Source organism: Pipra filicauda, unplaced genomic scaffold (genome assembly GCF_003945595.2).
Source record: "Pipra filicauda isolate LSUMZ 115617 unplaced genomic scaffold, ASM394559v2 scaffold7_size6619720_pilon, whole genome shotgun sequence".
Taxonomy (NCBI): domain Eukaryota; kingdom Metazoa; phylum Chordata; class Aves; order Passeriformes; family Pipridae; genus Pipra; species Pipra filicauda.
Genome location: NW_024104976.1, coordinates 1,601,260 through 1,617,164, shown reverse-complemented (window position 1 = coordinate 1,617,164; position 15,905 = coordinate 1,601,260). Strand labels below are relative to the sequence as shown.

Below are 15,905 nucleotides of genomic sequence, written 5' to 3'. Positions count from 1 at the left end.
TGAATGTGAGCAACACAATTGGACTTGTTACAGGGCCCTTTTTTCTTCCTGCAACCAGTGTTAGAGACTCAAAGTCTTATTCATTTAATTCCAATGTATTCAGTTTTAGTAATGTCAGCTACTTCCCTGCAGGGCTATAACCATGTAACTTTCCTAGAGTTCCCTGTTCGTCAATGCCAAATGTTGCTCCATGGTCATCTGCCAAGTAAGACTGGCAAGCAGACAAGTGAGATTGCTTTTCACCTTCTCCAGTCAGAAGAAATAATAGAACTCATTAAGACAGACAGAGTGGGTTTGTTGCTACCTGTTACAACCTACGGGCATAAACCACTCATTTCCCATTCCGGTTGGGGAGAATCTATAAAGGGCTGACCATAAAGTGATGTTTACATACTCTGTCAAATTTCAGTCTCAGCAAGTACATGGCTTTGGGGACCATCTGGTCCATGTTAAGAGCCAGGAGCAGATTTCTGTGTCACAGAGAAACCCGGTTTTAGAAATCCGTTTCCAAAATGGGACTCCGGAAAACCTAGATGTGCCAGCAACCATGAAGTCAGAGACCCTGAGAGCCTTGAAGCTGTCCACAGGGTAAGCTAAGCCATACACCCAAGAGGCTCCAACTCGGATGCAGCGGGCTTAGCTTTGAAAAAAAAAAAAAAATTTAAAAAGTCATCAAACTGCACTTCCATGGAACAATTTGAGCCCGACAAGTGCATTTTCCAGTGGAACACTTTTTTGTCAGAAAGTTGCTGTTTAGCTTATAAAAGAAACCTATATTAAAGTCTGAATGCCACTCTTTTGAGATGGAGGGAGTGTTCTGAATTTGTGCACATTTGTAAAATGTCTTTGAAAATAATTAATTTTGAAGGTTAAATTCATTGATATTTATGAGGTGATCAGACACTACAGCAATAAATCCCCATAAATAAATAAAGTATTCAAGGTAATAACAATTTACCTCATGTAAAGTCATGGAAACCATCAATCAAATTGTCAAGGCTCTATCGTGGTACTTACTTTAAACAGTTACCCACTGTTGTGTTAAATAGAGCATATTTTCCTGCTGATACTATAAGCTATAAATACTAAAGAAGTATTTTATATTCTTATAAAACCATTTTTCTGAACAGCACTACAAACTGAGTTCTGTTATAAAACCTGATTTGGAATGGCAAAATAAGCAAAAATGCACCTATTCACCCTCAAACCACCTATAGCACCTTCCTTTCACTCCAAAGCCCAGAGGAGGGAGAGAACATCTCAGAACAAAGCTGTTCCCTCTGCAATTTAAAAAAAGATAAGTCTTTCACTTCATTTTAGAGTCGCTTAATTAACTTGTAAAGTATAAAAGGAGAGACAGGATGGTGCTGAGACAGGATGGTTGATGCCCAGAGTTTCATCAAAGATGTCCAAAGTAAACAAGAAACTATGTCTTTGATTAATGATACACAAGTACAAATTCAGTAGCAAAGTGAGTTGAGCAATTATCAAAAGACATTAGTCATCAACTAGAAAAATCTTAGAACAGCAGAGAGAAAAAAGTTCATCTGGAAATTGTGATAACTAACACTTGAGAGTGATAGGTTTGCATAGATATTGGCGGCATGTGTGTGCACCAAATTAGAAGATATTCTTCTTCAGAAACAACCACAGGGACCCTACACCCCCATTACAAAGTAAAGCCTTGTCTGTCCTATCCCCACTTGTGGGGATGGAGCCTGGGCAGAACTGCACCATCAGCGACTTCAGAGGGACACCCGTGGTCCTGCCCCAGGTCAGCACTGTGGGGCAGCACAGCTGCCTGTCACACCTTCTCAAATAAAGGGTCTCTTTTCTCCATAGGGCAACACGGACATCATCTCACAGAAAGGACCAACCGGGTCTGTCCCTCCCTTGCTACTCCTGCTTCCAATGCCCTGTCTCAGCAAGGATGCCTGGCTGCCCGGCTCTCCCAAACTGCACACCATTACCCAGACACTGGGGGTGGATTTGTGGAGCAGGCACACAAACATAAAATGATGGGAAGCAAATCATGCTAAGTTTGGCAGAGCCTTCTTATCAGATGTAATGAGGCAGCGAGGGTACGTGACAGCCAGAGAAGGGAGGGAGGTGTTCAAAAGCCATGTATGAAGCTGGCAGCAGAGAACACCCCCCAGCCCAGGAATGGTGGGGGCATCTCTGGCATTGTGACTGTCCCCTCCAGGGTCCCGGCAGAGACACAGTCAGGGCCCCGTGCTGCAGCCTGCCAGGGGGGCCTGCTAATTCTGCACATCCCCACTCTGCCCTGCCTGTGACCCCTCAAGGAAATTACAGCCCTCTCCCGAAGAAAGCATTGCCCATCTGCAGCTCCCATGGGAGGAAGAGTTTCTGGCACTGCTGTGAGCGAAGCTTCAGGCTGAAATTTTGTCAGTAGCACTGCCATGCACCGGCCAATGCTGGCGTAATCCGGGCTGAATCAAACCCAAAGCACAGGTCTCAAATAAATTAGACAGAGACCAGACAGAGTGGGCAGAGAGCAGCTGAGTGAGTAAGAGAGACAGCTGATCACCAGCTAGAGCTGAGCTGAGATGCAGGCATAGTGGGAATGGTTTCTAATCATTCCCTCAATGTACTTTTCCTCTCCCTAGAAAAACACACAACTATTCTTTCTTGCAAGAAAACGTTTCATGAACAACACCTATTAATTATTTTGCTGCAGTGGTTACCATATGTTTAACATAATGTAGGGACCCAGTCTTCTGGCAGAAGAGATGTAATTTAAAACAACATCATCAGCCAACGATTATTTTTAGAGAAGCCTTTGCCTATTTTTCTTCTTACATGGGTGACTCTGGTACCTGCTAAAACGGTACACAGAACTATTTGCTGATCATTTCCACATAAAATAGGAGTGATGCTTCCATGTCTGCACTGGGAGTTAAAAAGAATGACAAACTGCACCAGAAAAAATCGGGGGCTTGTCTTAGAAATGTGGTTGTCTAAGTCTGAGGATAACCAAAGTATTAAGAAATAGTAGCAAGGCTCCAGAATGTGAAGTGGAATCCTTTATTAGTAGCTTTCAAGAGACACAAAATCAGATCTAAATACCTTTTGTTGTAAAACAGCTTAGGTACCTACCTGAACTTCTCAGTGTTTCAGGGTAAATACTAAATACACGGAGTGACTGAGCTCTGCTGACTCCACTGGAGCTTTAATCAGCTTTCCCACATAACCAAGAACTTCCATCATCAGAGACACTCCAAACTTTAGTGGACACAGCCACGAGCAACCTGATTTAAGTTCACCCTGCTCTAAGCGAGGGTTGGACCACATGGCCTTCCAAGATCCCTCCTCACCTAAATGACAGAAGTCAGGTACTTCATGCACAAATTAGAGGTCAATATCTAAAGCATCTCCTTCAGCTGCGCTGGCGCCTACCCCGTCCTCCGAGGAGCAGCAGAGCTGCAAGCAAAGCAGAAGCAGGAAGGGAAGATCTGGTTCCTAATGGGATGCAGCAGCCAACAGCTACAGCACGTGATGGGCAGCTGTCCCAAGCCACCTGCAGCCCTGACACACATCACTCTGCACCAAGAGCCCAGGGAAGAAGCCTGGTTGTGCTTTGAACTCACTGCTTTCAGTGAGTACATCCAAACTGAGAAACTTAACTGTGGATGGGATAGAACTAAAACTACAGACACACATCTGCATTTAACATGCATAGGCCCCATTTCCAGGCACCCCAAATAATTTAAACAGGGATTGCTTTTCTGTTGTTTAGCTAAATATTATAAAAATTGGATGTTTTTTATCACTATGCCCTTTATCTTCATGCAGTGAAGATTACTAAGAGAACTCTTGAAGCCATCTATTTCAATCACATAAAAGGAAAATCTAGGAAACAATGCTAGATTCTGGAACAAACACAAAATTTAGCTTCTGTTATCCTTTCAAGAATAAGCACGCTTTTTTAAGCAAAATATATTTTTTACATACAAAGGATTGCATCTGACGTACTCATTTTTGCACTGCAATAAGCGAGCCTGTGCCATGCAGAGAGCCTAATATGATAACTATTTCTCACTCTGACAGTAAGGATACCGCTGTCCCAGAATCCTGGCTCAGTCCAACTGAAAAAATAACATGCTAAGCAGCTCTACGGGTATCTTTGGCTCCAGCCTATGTGCAAGTCAAGAGTTCAAAATGACATGCAAGTTTCCTGCAGCAACACTGAACACTTTTCTAACCCCAACCTCCATCACACACTGTGACAGCTAAATACAGCAATCCAACAACAGCATTTGACATTAAGTGAATTCTTCCGCACTTGCTCTGGAAATCTGACCATGTCTTTTGCAGGGACACGCTCATCTAACCTGACAGCCAGGCATTGTTCTCATTCATAGCCAGGGACAGACGCGTTTCTGGCATGTATTCCTTCATTGTTCCACTTGAGAATGTCAGCGGGTCCAGTTCAAAACCCAGTCTACATGGCTGGGTAAGACACATAAAGTACAAGTATGCCACCACAAGAAACTATCTGCTGGGCCAGACAAGTACAGAGGGAAAGCAGGAGAGATCTGTCAGGTACTTTCTTAACACAAACAAATAAACATACGCACACACAAAAAAAGAAAGTATTTTCAGAGGACAAGAAATCATAGCCTTTTCTACCCTGGTAGCACTAAACAGCATCCCATAGAAATGGATGTAACTGTGGGCAAGGACAATGCTTAGCTCCTTAGCTCTCCAGATGTCACTTCCAACAGGGTAACAGGGAAAGACCACTTCCCATCTCCAGCTCTACTTCCCACACTCACCACGTAGATGCTAATGGCTATCAATAGAGGCAAACCTCTAACAATTTCCCAAGGGAAAACACAGAGGAGAGCTCAGGATTTCTGCCAGTCTGCACTGTGCACCAAGATGAGCAGCAGCACAACTGGCAGCCAAAGCCAGGGCTAACCAGCCCCTTGTTGAGGATTTCCTGGAGGCTGTGGGATGTGCTGGTGCCACCCACCATTCCCACCATGAAGGAAACACAATCCTTTAGGGAGCCTCATAAACCTGACCCTTCCATCAGTACTTGTCAGTGAACACCCTGAGGTGCTAAGCAATGCTATTAACTTGTGTGTTAAGTGCTCTCCCTTAGGCTACTGGAAGATTTATTTTAGGTAATATATCAGTGTTTCTCCTCCTCCCTTGACTACACACTGTAACCTACCCTCTGCCTTTCTCCTTGCTGGGACAGTGATTCCACGTTTTCAAAAGGTCCATTACCTGCATCTCTGCCATAAGGAAACAGGAAAACCCTCTTGATACCGACCCCTCTCTTTTAGTTCACCTTTGTCCCTAGCAGACACTGGTAATTTACTCTGTATACAAGGAAGAGAAAAAGATGGAAAATTAGTGGGAAAAACAAATAAGGAGAAAAGAGACAGGAAATAATGTTCCTGAAAGGAAACAAATTTTAGTTTGAAACCTCAGCTGAACATCACTGGATATTCTGATGTCCTCCAGCAAAACATGAGAGAGAGGGAAGCTTGAAAAAGAGGATGAAAATGATTAAAACTGTAGACAAAAGAACTGTGGCTTTCATTTGGTATTTCTGAGGCTTTAATGGTCATGAATCATTTCATAAAATGAGAAGTAGAAAGGAAAACAACAGATTCTCCAGCAAGTCAACATTAAAAATATTCTTCTAGATAAAAGCTAGAACTCCTTCATACTTCAGTGAAGATCTATAAGCAAAACCAGAAGGCAGAGGTTTTAATTTGACAGGCTACATTTTACATCCCAGTGTACCTTCCAAAGAAGAGCCCAACTTTACTGAACTGTCACAAAAAAGCAAATTATTCTCCTCATGCCTCTATCTGCACACCAATCTTAGCATGAATGAGGCTGTTCAGTAGGTCTGAAATTCTAAAATAAGTAAACAAAACTAAGTGGGAAAGTCAGAGTGGATGAGAAAACAACCAAAGGAGACATTCACAATACAAGATCAAAAAGCTACAAATATCTTTTCCAGCACAGTGCAATGGTTAATCAGAAACACTCTAGGCCACAATTGTTCCATTCTACAAAAATATTTACTGAGTCTGAGGAGTAAGACCAAAGTGACAGACATGCATCTCTATCCTCTTCATCCGTAGGGTTCAGCAGGCAGATGAAGAAAAGCAATGAGATGGAAGACAATCTTATTGCTAATGATTCATTTCTTGCTATTTCTATATTCACATTCAAAGATCTCAAGCTCCTAAAGTCTTGTTTAAGTAGAGATGGCCTCCTATGATCCCATATCTACTATATTTCTACCAAGAAGAAGTTTTCCTGGTGATCCACATAGCTAAATATTTGGGATCTTTCATTTTGGGTAGCACTATTCCAATAATCACAGTTGTTTGAGTCCACGAACATATTTAAAGTGAACCTTGTCAAAACTTGTACTGAAGTTCACATACTAAACATTCAAGTTTGTAGGATGGAAGATGAATGACAAAGACTGTCCTAAGTGAGCAGCACTGCTGAGAAACACATCACAGGAAAGGAAAACAAGCTTACAGGAAAACAGAAGCTGCAATTTTATCCGATAAGGATGACTGTAAATGAAGTTGACAGATGGACTGTCCCTGCCAAACCGTAACCCAGTGATCCTCCCTTTGCTCCCAAATACACTGAGAGCAGCCCTGTGCTTACTCCAAGTCTGCATCCTGAAGCCCAGCATAGGTTCCGACACCACTGTGTGAAGCTGCACATAGAGCTCTCCCAGTTAACATGGCAAACAGATCCAGATGCGACTGGATCTGGTCAACAACTTATGGAACCACCACTAAACAAAAAAATGTATCTTGTGCTTGCTGACAACAAGGGAGAAGTCTACTTTTATAACTCTTCAGGAGGCTCTTGATTGAGGAAAGTGCAGCTGAGTTTAGCCAGAGGTTTCTTATGTCCACTCCAAACAATTCTCTCAGGAAACCTGCACTGCAAACTGCAAAATACTGCATCCCACTCCAACCAGACACACTCTCTGCAGGTGCTGTTCTACTTTTCACCCCAACCCTTTATGCCTCCAGTTTCTAAAGACAGTACACCACCTGTCCTCATCAATGTTCAACTAAACACCAACAAACTGAGATCAGAAAGTCTCCAGAAAGACACCACCACACATAAGATTATAAAATTGCATAACAAATCCACAAAAGAAAATTATTACCTGGAGCACGAACACAAAAAGTACAATCCATGACATCTCTTGTTTTCTGAGTACAAGCTGTAGGATAATCTGTTTCTAACCTGCCAAGCAATTAAGTCATAGCCACGATCAGCCTTACACAGGACCCCTCAGGTGATAGACAGCACTGCACCTTCCTGTGCTGGGACACAAAGTAACAAAACTGATGTGAAATTCTCCACTCGCTCTGTACATGGAGTACAAACCCATCACAGCTGTGACCGGTCCAGCAGCATCTGGGGCAGTGTATCAGGCCAGCCTGATACAGCCAAGAGCTGTGCAGACAAAAATAGATAAATAAATAAATAAGAAAGAAAGGAAGAAAGGAAAAGAATTATATCCCATCTTGCCCTCCTGATCTTCAACATTGGCAAAGTGGTGCATGGTCACAGCAAACCTGCTTCTTCTCAGACTCCCAGGCCAATTTTACAATATTTCCAACACACTCACGTTGCATACAGTGCATCATGAATGCTGCTACACTGTTTATGGTAGCCTTTTTCCTCCGTTTGCTCTATTTGTGACCTACTATCATCAAATGGCAATAAAGTATTTCTTTAATGTATTTTAGGAGAGACACATGGCACTTCAAAACCATTTGTGTCCAGTTACAATACAAAATGAGAAAAGATGACATTGGGGAAGACTGGCTAAGCTGTTGGTAACAATCACATGTGCCTCAGAGGCTCACCAGTGAAAGAGAGACTACAACAGTACTCATCAAGAGTTTTAACCATTGGATGGGTTTTTCCCTGTCATGTCCCAAATCAATTCAGTCCTAATTCTGCACTACAAATTACACAGGCCCAGAAGTCTATCCCCATAAATGATAAACCAGAATTGGGATTAAGACTGTGCCTTTTAAAGAGATGGTGTCCAAATGACAGGATTTAAAAATCTAAATGGAGAGTACAAGGACCACGAAGCCCTGAAGATTATTTACCTTCACAGTTTTTCTTCAGGCTAAAGAACAACATGGAACTAGAACAAGAATGACAGTATGTATGTATCAGTATGTAATCCAAACCTATTGTGGCAGCCAGGGGAAGACATCTATGGGATCAGAACTGAAAATAATGTGTTACTCCCTCTTTAAATATTAGCCCTTCATCAAGCATTAATGACAACTTTTGCCAGCCACAGAATACCTTCTGTGCTGGCTTCTTGCTTGGTTCTGTTTGTTTTCCCTACTCCTCATCCATTCCTCCTACTCCCCAGAGAAAGTTACACCTGTATCAAATCATACCATAGTGAAAGAAAGGAAACATGTACATGAGACACAGTGCCAAGATCTATGAACTCATTTCACTCTAGAACTAGAATTCCAAGGATCATACAATAACAAAAAAACAGCACCACAAGCATTGGCAGAGGTGCAGAGAGGTGCAGAATTGTAACACTACATGTAACTGCCAAGGACTTCAGGTTTTATGCTGGGATGTGCTGGCGCAGAAGTTTTTCACCCTCCACATAAGCTTTACCCTGTGAAGCACAGAGGACTGGAGGGAGGCCAGCTGTGCCACCTGGGAGCCAAGGGAGTGCTCCAGCACATCAGGTATTACAGCAACCCCCATCTCTTTTTAATTAAGTTTTATATTTCCAAGTATTCAGGCTGCCTCCTGCTTGCAGAGTGCCACGGACAAGGTGTGGCACCAGCAGCTGCCCAGAGGTGTGCGGGCCACAAGTGGCAAGGAAAATATTTGAGGTTTTTTCTGTATAAACAAATATTTACCAGTACAGAAAGTCTGCTTTCCTTCAGTAGGCTTTTAGTGGTAATTATTGGTTTAAAACAAAAACCAGAAGCCTTAATTATATAGCTGAACACTAGAATTATGTTATAGATTTGTAAGATTTATTCTATTTCAAGGAGCACCAATGCATAAAAAGGGTCAAATCCGACCAGCTTTACTCAAGTAAGCATATCAGTAAACCTGTGGTCTTCACTTGAGATAACCAAAAAGAAATTGGTCCAAAAAACTCAATCCCCTGTGGAATAGCTTTAATCCAAGACTCATATGAATCACTGTGGAGCCAACTATTCTGTTCTGCAATATTCACTATCATTTCAACTTACTAAAAACAAAGAAATTAAATCATTCTTGCACGAATACGTTTAATTAGTCTCTTAATTAGAAACATGTCACGATTGAGCTATCTTGAAGAAATTTTAGTTCTTTCAAAACTTCCGCTATTTGTTAGACAAATCATTGCTTTCTTTGGACATTATACTGAGAAGAGACTGATAAACATGACAAACATTGCTTAAAATATTAAGAACTGACTGATACTCATTAGTGTTTGAAGTCATTGTCTGGCATCATCAGAAAATGGGAAATCCTAATTAATTCTAAGATCTTTAAGCACATACTTCTTGAACTGAGACAACTACCAATTAAACCACCAGTACATTATTTTTTACTTTATATTCAAATGATTGAAACACATAGAAATAGTTGTCTTCAAGTATACACTGTTTAGAAAGAACTTCCCATTGGTGGTCAGTTTTGTAGGGTTTATTTCTTACAGAAGTTTGACACCACATTCTTAGGTGTTTAAGGGGTAGCATGTGTTTAATGGCTTGATGCCTTATAATTCAGTACAGTAACATCTGTGATAAAGTTCTGGAGATCCAGAGGATAAGTGTCTCAGTAGCAGCTTATTATTTTAACTTGCTGAATCACAACGGATTCCAGCAACATTTCCATGAATGGAGAATCTAGTTATATTTTTTCATAATTACTGCTTTTATTCTGATTGCTTTCTAATCACTTAGAGGCATCAGGCACCAGCACATAAATATACATTGCCTTAGGCCAGACACAGATGGCATTACAGGATTTCACCTCTAATGCCTTCATAGCTGGATCAATTTAAACTGCATGAACAGCAAGCTTAAAATCTTAAAATGAGCACGTAAGAGGTATTTCTAAATAATTTACAATAATTAAAATTAAAGTATACTTCTAGAATCACGTTATACATTCAGACAGCTCACTGGCATAAACAATGAGGCAAAGGTCACACGGAGGAAAGCAAACATCTCCTGCAATCAACAGCTTGCAGTAAAAAATGTTAAGTTGGAAAAGTCACAAGAATTGAAACAGATCTTTGGCTTCTTCATTTTAACGTACAAGACCAGTATTTACACACAGACTAACCTCAATACTTTCAAATGCTAAAAGATTTCCAACAGTCATTATAATCAAACACACAAAAAGCCTAAATGTAAAGGATTTTCTCTAAAAATGTATCCCCGTGCTCCTTACAATCAGAGCAAGAGTTTATTGCAAGAGGAAAAAAGTCTTAGTCAACTACAATAACAAGAAAATAAAGTTTCCCAGCATCTGTTATGACTTGTATTACAACTATCAGATTCCCAAATGTATTTGTGATGATGAACAAGTTAAAAAAATAGTATGTCTTCTTGCAAAATCATATTTTTAGTGTTTTAGTCCTCCAATTACAATGAATAATGTATATACAGTTCCTGTACATTCAAAATATGTTTTCCATCTGTCCTTCCAAAGAATTCATTCCAACCTTGTCTGTTAAAATGACAATTCTTTTTATTCACATTGTACAGTACAGTACCACACCTAAGAAAGTGCTCACAACTTCTAAACTGGAAATATCAAGCAGGATTCACCCAACAGTGATCAAAATGACTGTCCTCCAAACAATCTGGGAACTCTACACTCAGCCTCAAGTTGGGGTTACATAAAAGGTCTAAAAAGAAATCAAACTAATAATTTGTTTTGTCTCTACTGTATCTCAGATCATCTGGTAAATTATTACATCCTTGTTAAGAATCTGCTTCCAAGGGGCACTCCAGGTTTGTAATATTCCAAATATTTGACCAAGATACAGAATACCTAATATTGATGTGGCCATTATCTCCAGATTTGCAGATACCTAAGTAGATATATAACTCATAGATAATACACAACAAAAGGAAGAATTATTGCAAAGTAATATGGACACAAAATATGGAAGGCTTCTATTAAACGCAAGAATCAACTCATAAGATTACTTACCCTAATCCATTTTAAATTCCAAAAATAATTAACACTTGAAATATCATCCCTTGATGCACTATTACTACTGTCTAAATGGCATAGTTTAGAGTAACAGTTACATACACCAAAGAAATCTTATCCTCAGCTAACGTGCCTCTGACTTCCACCAAGTCAGCACGGTGTGCTAGCTGGCACACTCTGTGCCACTGGGTGGAAAATGGTGTTTATTAGTTTGATATTAACTCAAAGTTCTATAACAAGAAAGTTTATTAAAACATCCTAAAGAATAAAGGTGCTTTCTGATAAATCTTTTTCCTTATCATCTTTTATTGCTTAAAATGAGTCCCTCAAACTTTACTATACACCCTTCTCACGTCCTAGTTTTTGTCACATCTACTTTGGATCTCCTTTGTCCAACTATTTCTTCTGTGACAAGGTATAAGGAAATGAGAGATTCTGATCCTACAAAATCAGATCCATGAAATACAGTGCTGACAGCTTGCATCCATTTTTGCAGCACATGGACCTACAAATGTAAACCTTTTCCAATCAGGCAAACATAAAAAAGCCAAGATTGTAAATCCAAATATAGGTAAAAAGTACTATAGAAGTATGAGGAAGTTAAAGCATATTCATCAAGGCCTCTAACAATAAAGTTGTAACAGCTCCTTTTTGAGGAAATGATGAAAGGAAAGAAAATAGCTTGCATCCCTTACAGAAGCATAACTATTTTAATACAATTTTTGCTATATTTGTCCTCTGCCTGACAACCAAAAAATCTGGCTATGGGCTGAAAAGGCACATTGGAACACCTGAAAAAGAAAACCTCTCTTTTATTCCTATAGTACAAGCTTTTCACCTTTACAGTGAACTAGATTTTCAACTGCAAGTGCACACAGTGCCTTTCAGCTGACTTCAAAACTATTTTTGCATTGGAAAGGTGTTCCATCAGAATTGGGAAAAGTTTGCCTGACACAGATGTATCCTTTAGAAAAACCGCTCTGCTAAGCATGTACCACAATGTTTCATAAGAAATCAAACTCCTGTATGTTTGGGCTCATTCATATGAGTACTAGAGAGCTGGACAGTCCAGCTGAGAGCAAGAGAAGATGCCCATCACCAAAGGTTCAAGGTGGAGATGAGAGAGGACAGCTAATGGAAAGGGCATGCTGTGGGCTCCGGGCCTCATTGCTATGCTGCTTTATGTGAAGCAGGAGTACGGGATGCAGAAGGAATGCAAAAGCCCGCAGTGTGCCTTTATCCAAGGCCTTCCTAGAAGATAAATCAGGAACCTCCGCGCTGCTGCGGCTTAACCTCACGGAGCATCGCCCACCCAGAAGTGAAGCAAGGCTGCAGCACGCAGGGGATACAGTACCCTGCCCCCAGGGGGGGCCGGGAGGGTGGCGGGGCTCCGTGCCCTGGCACTACCCTGCGATGCTGCAGGCGGTGTCCGGCGCCCCCCAGCCCAAAGTGCTCCTCGGCATGGGCAGCCCCAAGGGGTGTCGGGGAGTTCTGCCACCCCCGCCAGCTCCCACCGCGAAGGGGTACTGGATACGGACACACATACACACACACGCAGGCAGATGTGCCCGGCCCAAGGAGGGGCCGGCTCGGCCCCGCACCTACCCTTTGAGCGCGTCGTGCCCGCCGCCGTGCCCTCGCCTCTTGGCCCGGCTGGACCGGCTCTCCTTGGCGCTCACCCCCTCGCCGTGCCCGGCGGCGGCGGCGCCCGCCTGGGACGCCCAGAGCACGGCAACTCCCAGGGCGATCCCCAGCAGCCGCCCCCGCCACATCGCGTCCCCCGAGCCCCCGGGCTGCGAGCGGCCGCCGCCTCCTCTGCGCCGCCGAAGTCCGCCGGTCCCCGTCGCCCTGCCTCCGACCAGCCTCTCCAAGGCGAGCTGTGAGGGGAGGAATGAGAAGGAGGGAGTTAGGCACCGAGGAAAAGGAGCCGCGGCCGCCCCGCGCCCCCCGCCGCCTGCCCCCGAGCGGTCCCGGCGCTATCCCGCCCGCGGGAGGCGGCGGCCGCGGGGGATGGCGAGGGGCTGCCCGGGGCCGCGCGGGCTCTGCTGCCCCTCCAGCAGCATCCGCGGGGGCTCCCGCACCGCCCGCCGCTGCCGCCGCCGCTCCCGATCGCTCCGGGGCTGGAAGTGCGCCCCGGGCATGAACCCTCCCGAGGTCCCCGTGCCGGGCAGCGCTGGAGCCGCAGCGGCCGCGGTGCCGCGGGCAGGACCCGCGCCCAGCCCGCCCGCCCCGGGAGAAGCCGCTGCGAGGGGCGCGCACCCGCTGGAGCCGCCGCCGCCGGCTGCCGTTCCCGCTGCTGTTCCAGCTGCGGCCGCTGCACCCACCGCTACTCCAGCTGCGGCTCCAGCTGCCCCCTCCCTCCTCCTCCTCCTTTTTCCCCTCCTCTCTCCCCCCCTCTCCTCTTCAAGTATCGCCCGCCCAACACTTTCTCGCGAGAGAGAGGGGAATAAAAATGTCCCCCCACCCCCGAGCCGCCACCCCGGGGGCTCCCGGCGGTGCCGGGGCAGTCCCCGGCTCGCCCCGCGGCGGGTCACCTGCGGCCGGCGGGATGCTCGGCCTCGGGAGGCGCCCCGGGAGCCGCGGGGAGAGCGCGGTCCTGCCCGGGAGGACGGGGCGCTGCCGCCTCCCTCCCTTCCCTCCGCTGCGGAGGCAGCGCTGCCAGCTCGGGTTACCCCGCGGGTCCCCGGCTCACTCGGCGGCAGAAGCATCAGAGCCTGGGGGAGCCGGAATGCTGAGCCGCCAAGCGTGTAAGGCAGCACCGGGGGGGACTGAAGGAAGTGGACGCCTATGCCTCCGTCTAAAGGCATATATATATACATATACGCGCTTATATTTCTCTATACCTATCTGCTAGAGGTGCAGCATTTTACATCTATGGCTTGTGAAAAAAACCATATAAGTATCTGTTTCCCTTATAAGGAAAAACAGCAAGGACGTTCCTTTACCTTAAAGGCTGCTGCAAAGTGAATAATGCACTTTCTAGTAACGGGCATGGCACAGACACCGAGGCACCGAGCTCTTCTGCACATACTCCTAAATCTCTACAGCCACCTCCAGAACAAATGCCTGCCTCATCCTTGTCGAGGAAAGGAAAAGAAGCCCTGCAGGTTTTATTTATGCTTCAGGGTTGATTTAGAAATCCTGAAGAGGAAACCACTATCACCCCCTGAAAGGCAGAAAGTTTTAATACCAAAATAATTGGGGGGGGGGGGGGGGCGGAGGGAGACACACACAGTACAACACATTAATAGTCAGAGTTCAAGCCCAGATTCTATATGCTCCTGTCAAGTAGCTCTGTACCAGGATTATTCCATTTCAACATGCACAGAAAATACAAAACAAACAAAAAAAGCAAACTGATTAGACTGAAAGTAAATGATACTTATGCATTGTGCTGCTCCTCACATAGAAATATTTTGGCAGAAATGTTGGATTTCCCAGTTTGCAAGTGTTTTCATTTTTTGTTAGTTTCAGGCAGGTACTGATAGTGAGTGGTTCTGTATTATTGAACTGATGTTGCAAAAGCTCAGCTGCACAATTTTATAAGCAAGCATCTGACCACCCACCTACAGCAGCTGCCAAACCGCCCTGCCCAAAGATAAATGCATGGTGTATTCTGCCACTAATACAGTATCAGGAAGAAAGGAAGTACTATGTAAGATATCCTAGTACCAATCTCTGTTTACAGCTGAAATGTAATGGTGACATAAGATATGACAGATGCTATTTAAAATATATTGTTTGAATCAGTTAGCAGTTTATATATTACGTTTAAATATGCATTATCCTTCTAAGCATACATAGAAGTATTTGAACTATGTACTCACCACAATAACAGCTTTCTAGTCCTTTTGGCTGATTGTCATCATCAAGAGAAGTGGTAGGTTCTGCAAATTACAAAACAGTCATTTGATTTTGACTATTTCATTGCCACTGTTGAACGGTTTAACTTACAGATGGACACTCAGTATACAGGTAAAATGTAGATGTGCAATGAAATACTATGAGATATTGGCACGAGAAGGAAGTGACAGGATACAGAATATGCCTCTTCAGTGTCTCTGAACAAGGCTCAAGACAGTAGCAACCCACACCTTATACCATTTTCCTGTAACTTGTACAAAATAAACCAAGGGACTGAACTTCAATTCTGCAAGGAGAGCATTACTGATTTGCAGTTTGCACCACGGAAATAAAAATTAGGGGTTCTGATAAATGCAAAATGTTGATTTTTCTCCTACAATCCAGCTGGATAAATAGGAATTGGATTTTTCAAAGTTTTTCTTGTTTGTCTGACAAATAGGCAGACAAAGATAAGAATTTTTTTTATGTTTATTTTTATGTTTATGTTTATTTATATTTATGTTTATTTTATTATGTTTGTTGAAGAGACAATACAGCATTGTTTAAAGGCTTTTGGGAGGGTTTTTTGCAGTGTCAAATTAAAACTTGCTCAGAAACCGAGAGACCAGGATAAAGGTGGTAGTAATTGTCCCTTCTATTAAGAAATTCAGGACATGCAGTACCTTGATATACAATTCTCTTCCTTCACTCTCATCTGTGGGTATGCCAAAATCTAAACATTTATTTAGAGAATATAAAAGGTAAATATGTTTAAACCAAACCACTGCAAAAAATATTTATTAATTACGTTTATAATG

General features: G+C 43.4%; 1 protein-coding gene across 6 annotated transcripts in view; it reads right to left on the bottom strand.

Moving 5' to 3' along the window:
- FBN1 (fibrillin 1) overlaps positions 1-14,403 on the bottom strand; it is a 148,613-nt gene extending 134,210 nt beyond the window's left edge. For 3 of the 6 annotated variants that reach the window (XR_005566766.1, XR_003542735.2, XM_027732058.2), the window contains exons 1-2: positions 14,190-14,360; positions 12,850-13,121 (exon numbers count right to left, since the gene is read on the bottom strand). Coding sequence is in view for 4 of the 6 variants with exons in the window: in XM_027732058.2 (XP_027587859.2) it covers positions 12,850-13,121; positions 14,190-14,273 (356 nt within the window). In the remaining 2 variants the exon portion in view is untranslated. Of the gene's footprint in view, positions 1-12,849; positions 13,122-13,503; positions 13,572-13,778; positions 13,846-14,189 lie in introns of those variants that run through there. The other 3 variants (XM_039390052.1, XM_039390053.1, XM_027732057.2) reach the window with 3 other exon arrangements.
- Positions 14,404-15,905: the final 1,502 nt, after the last annotated feature.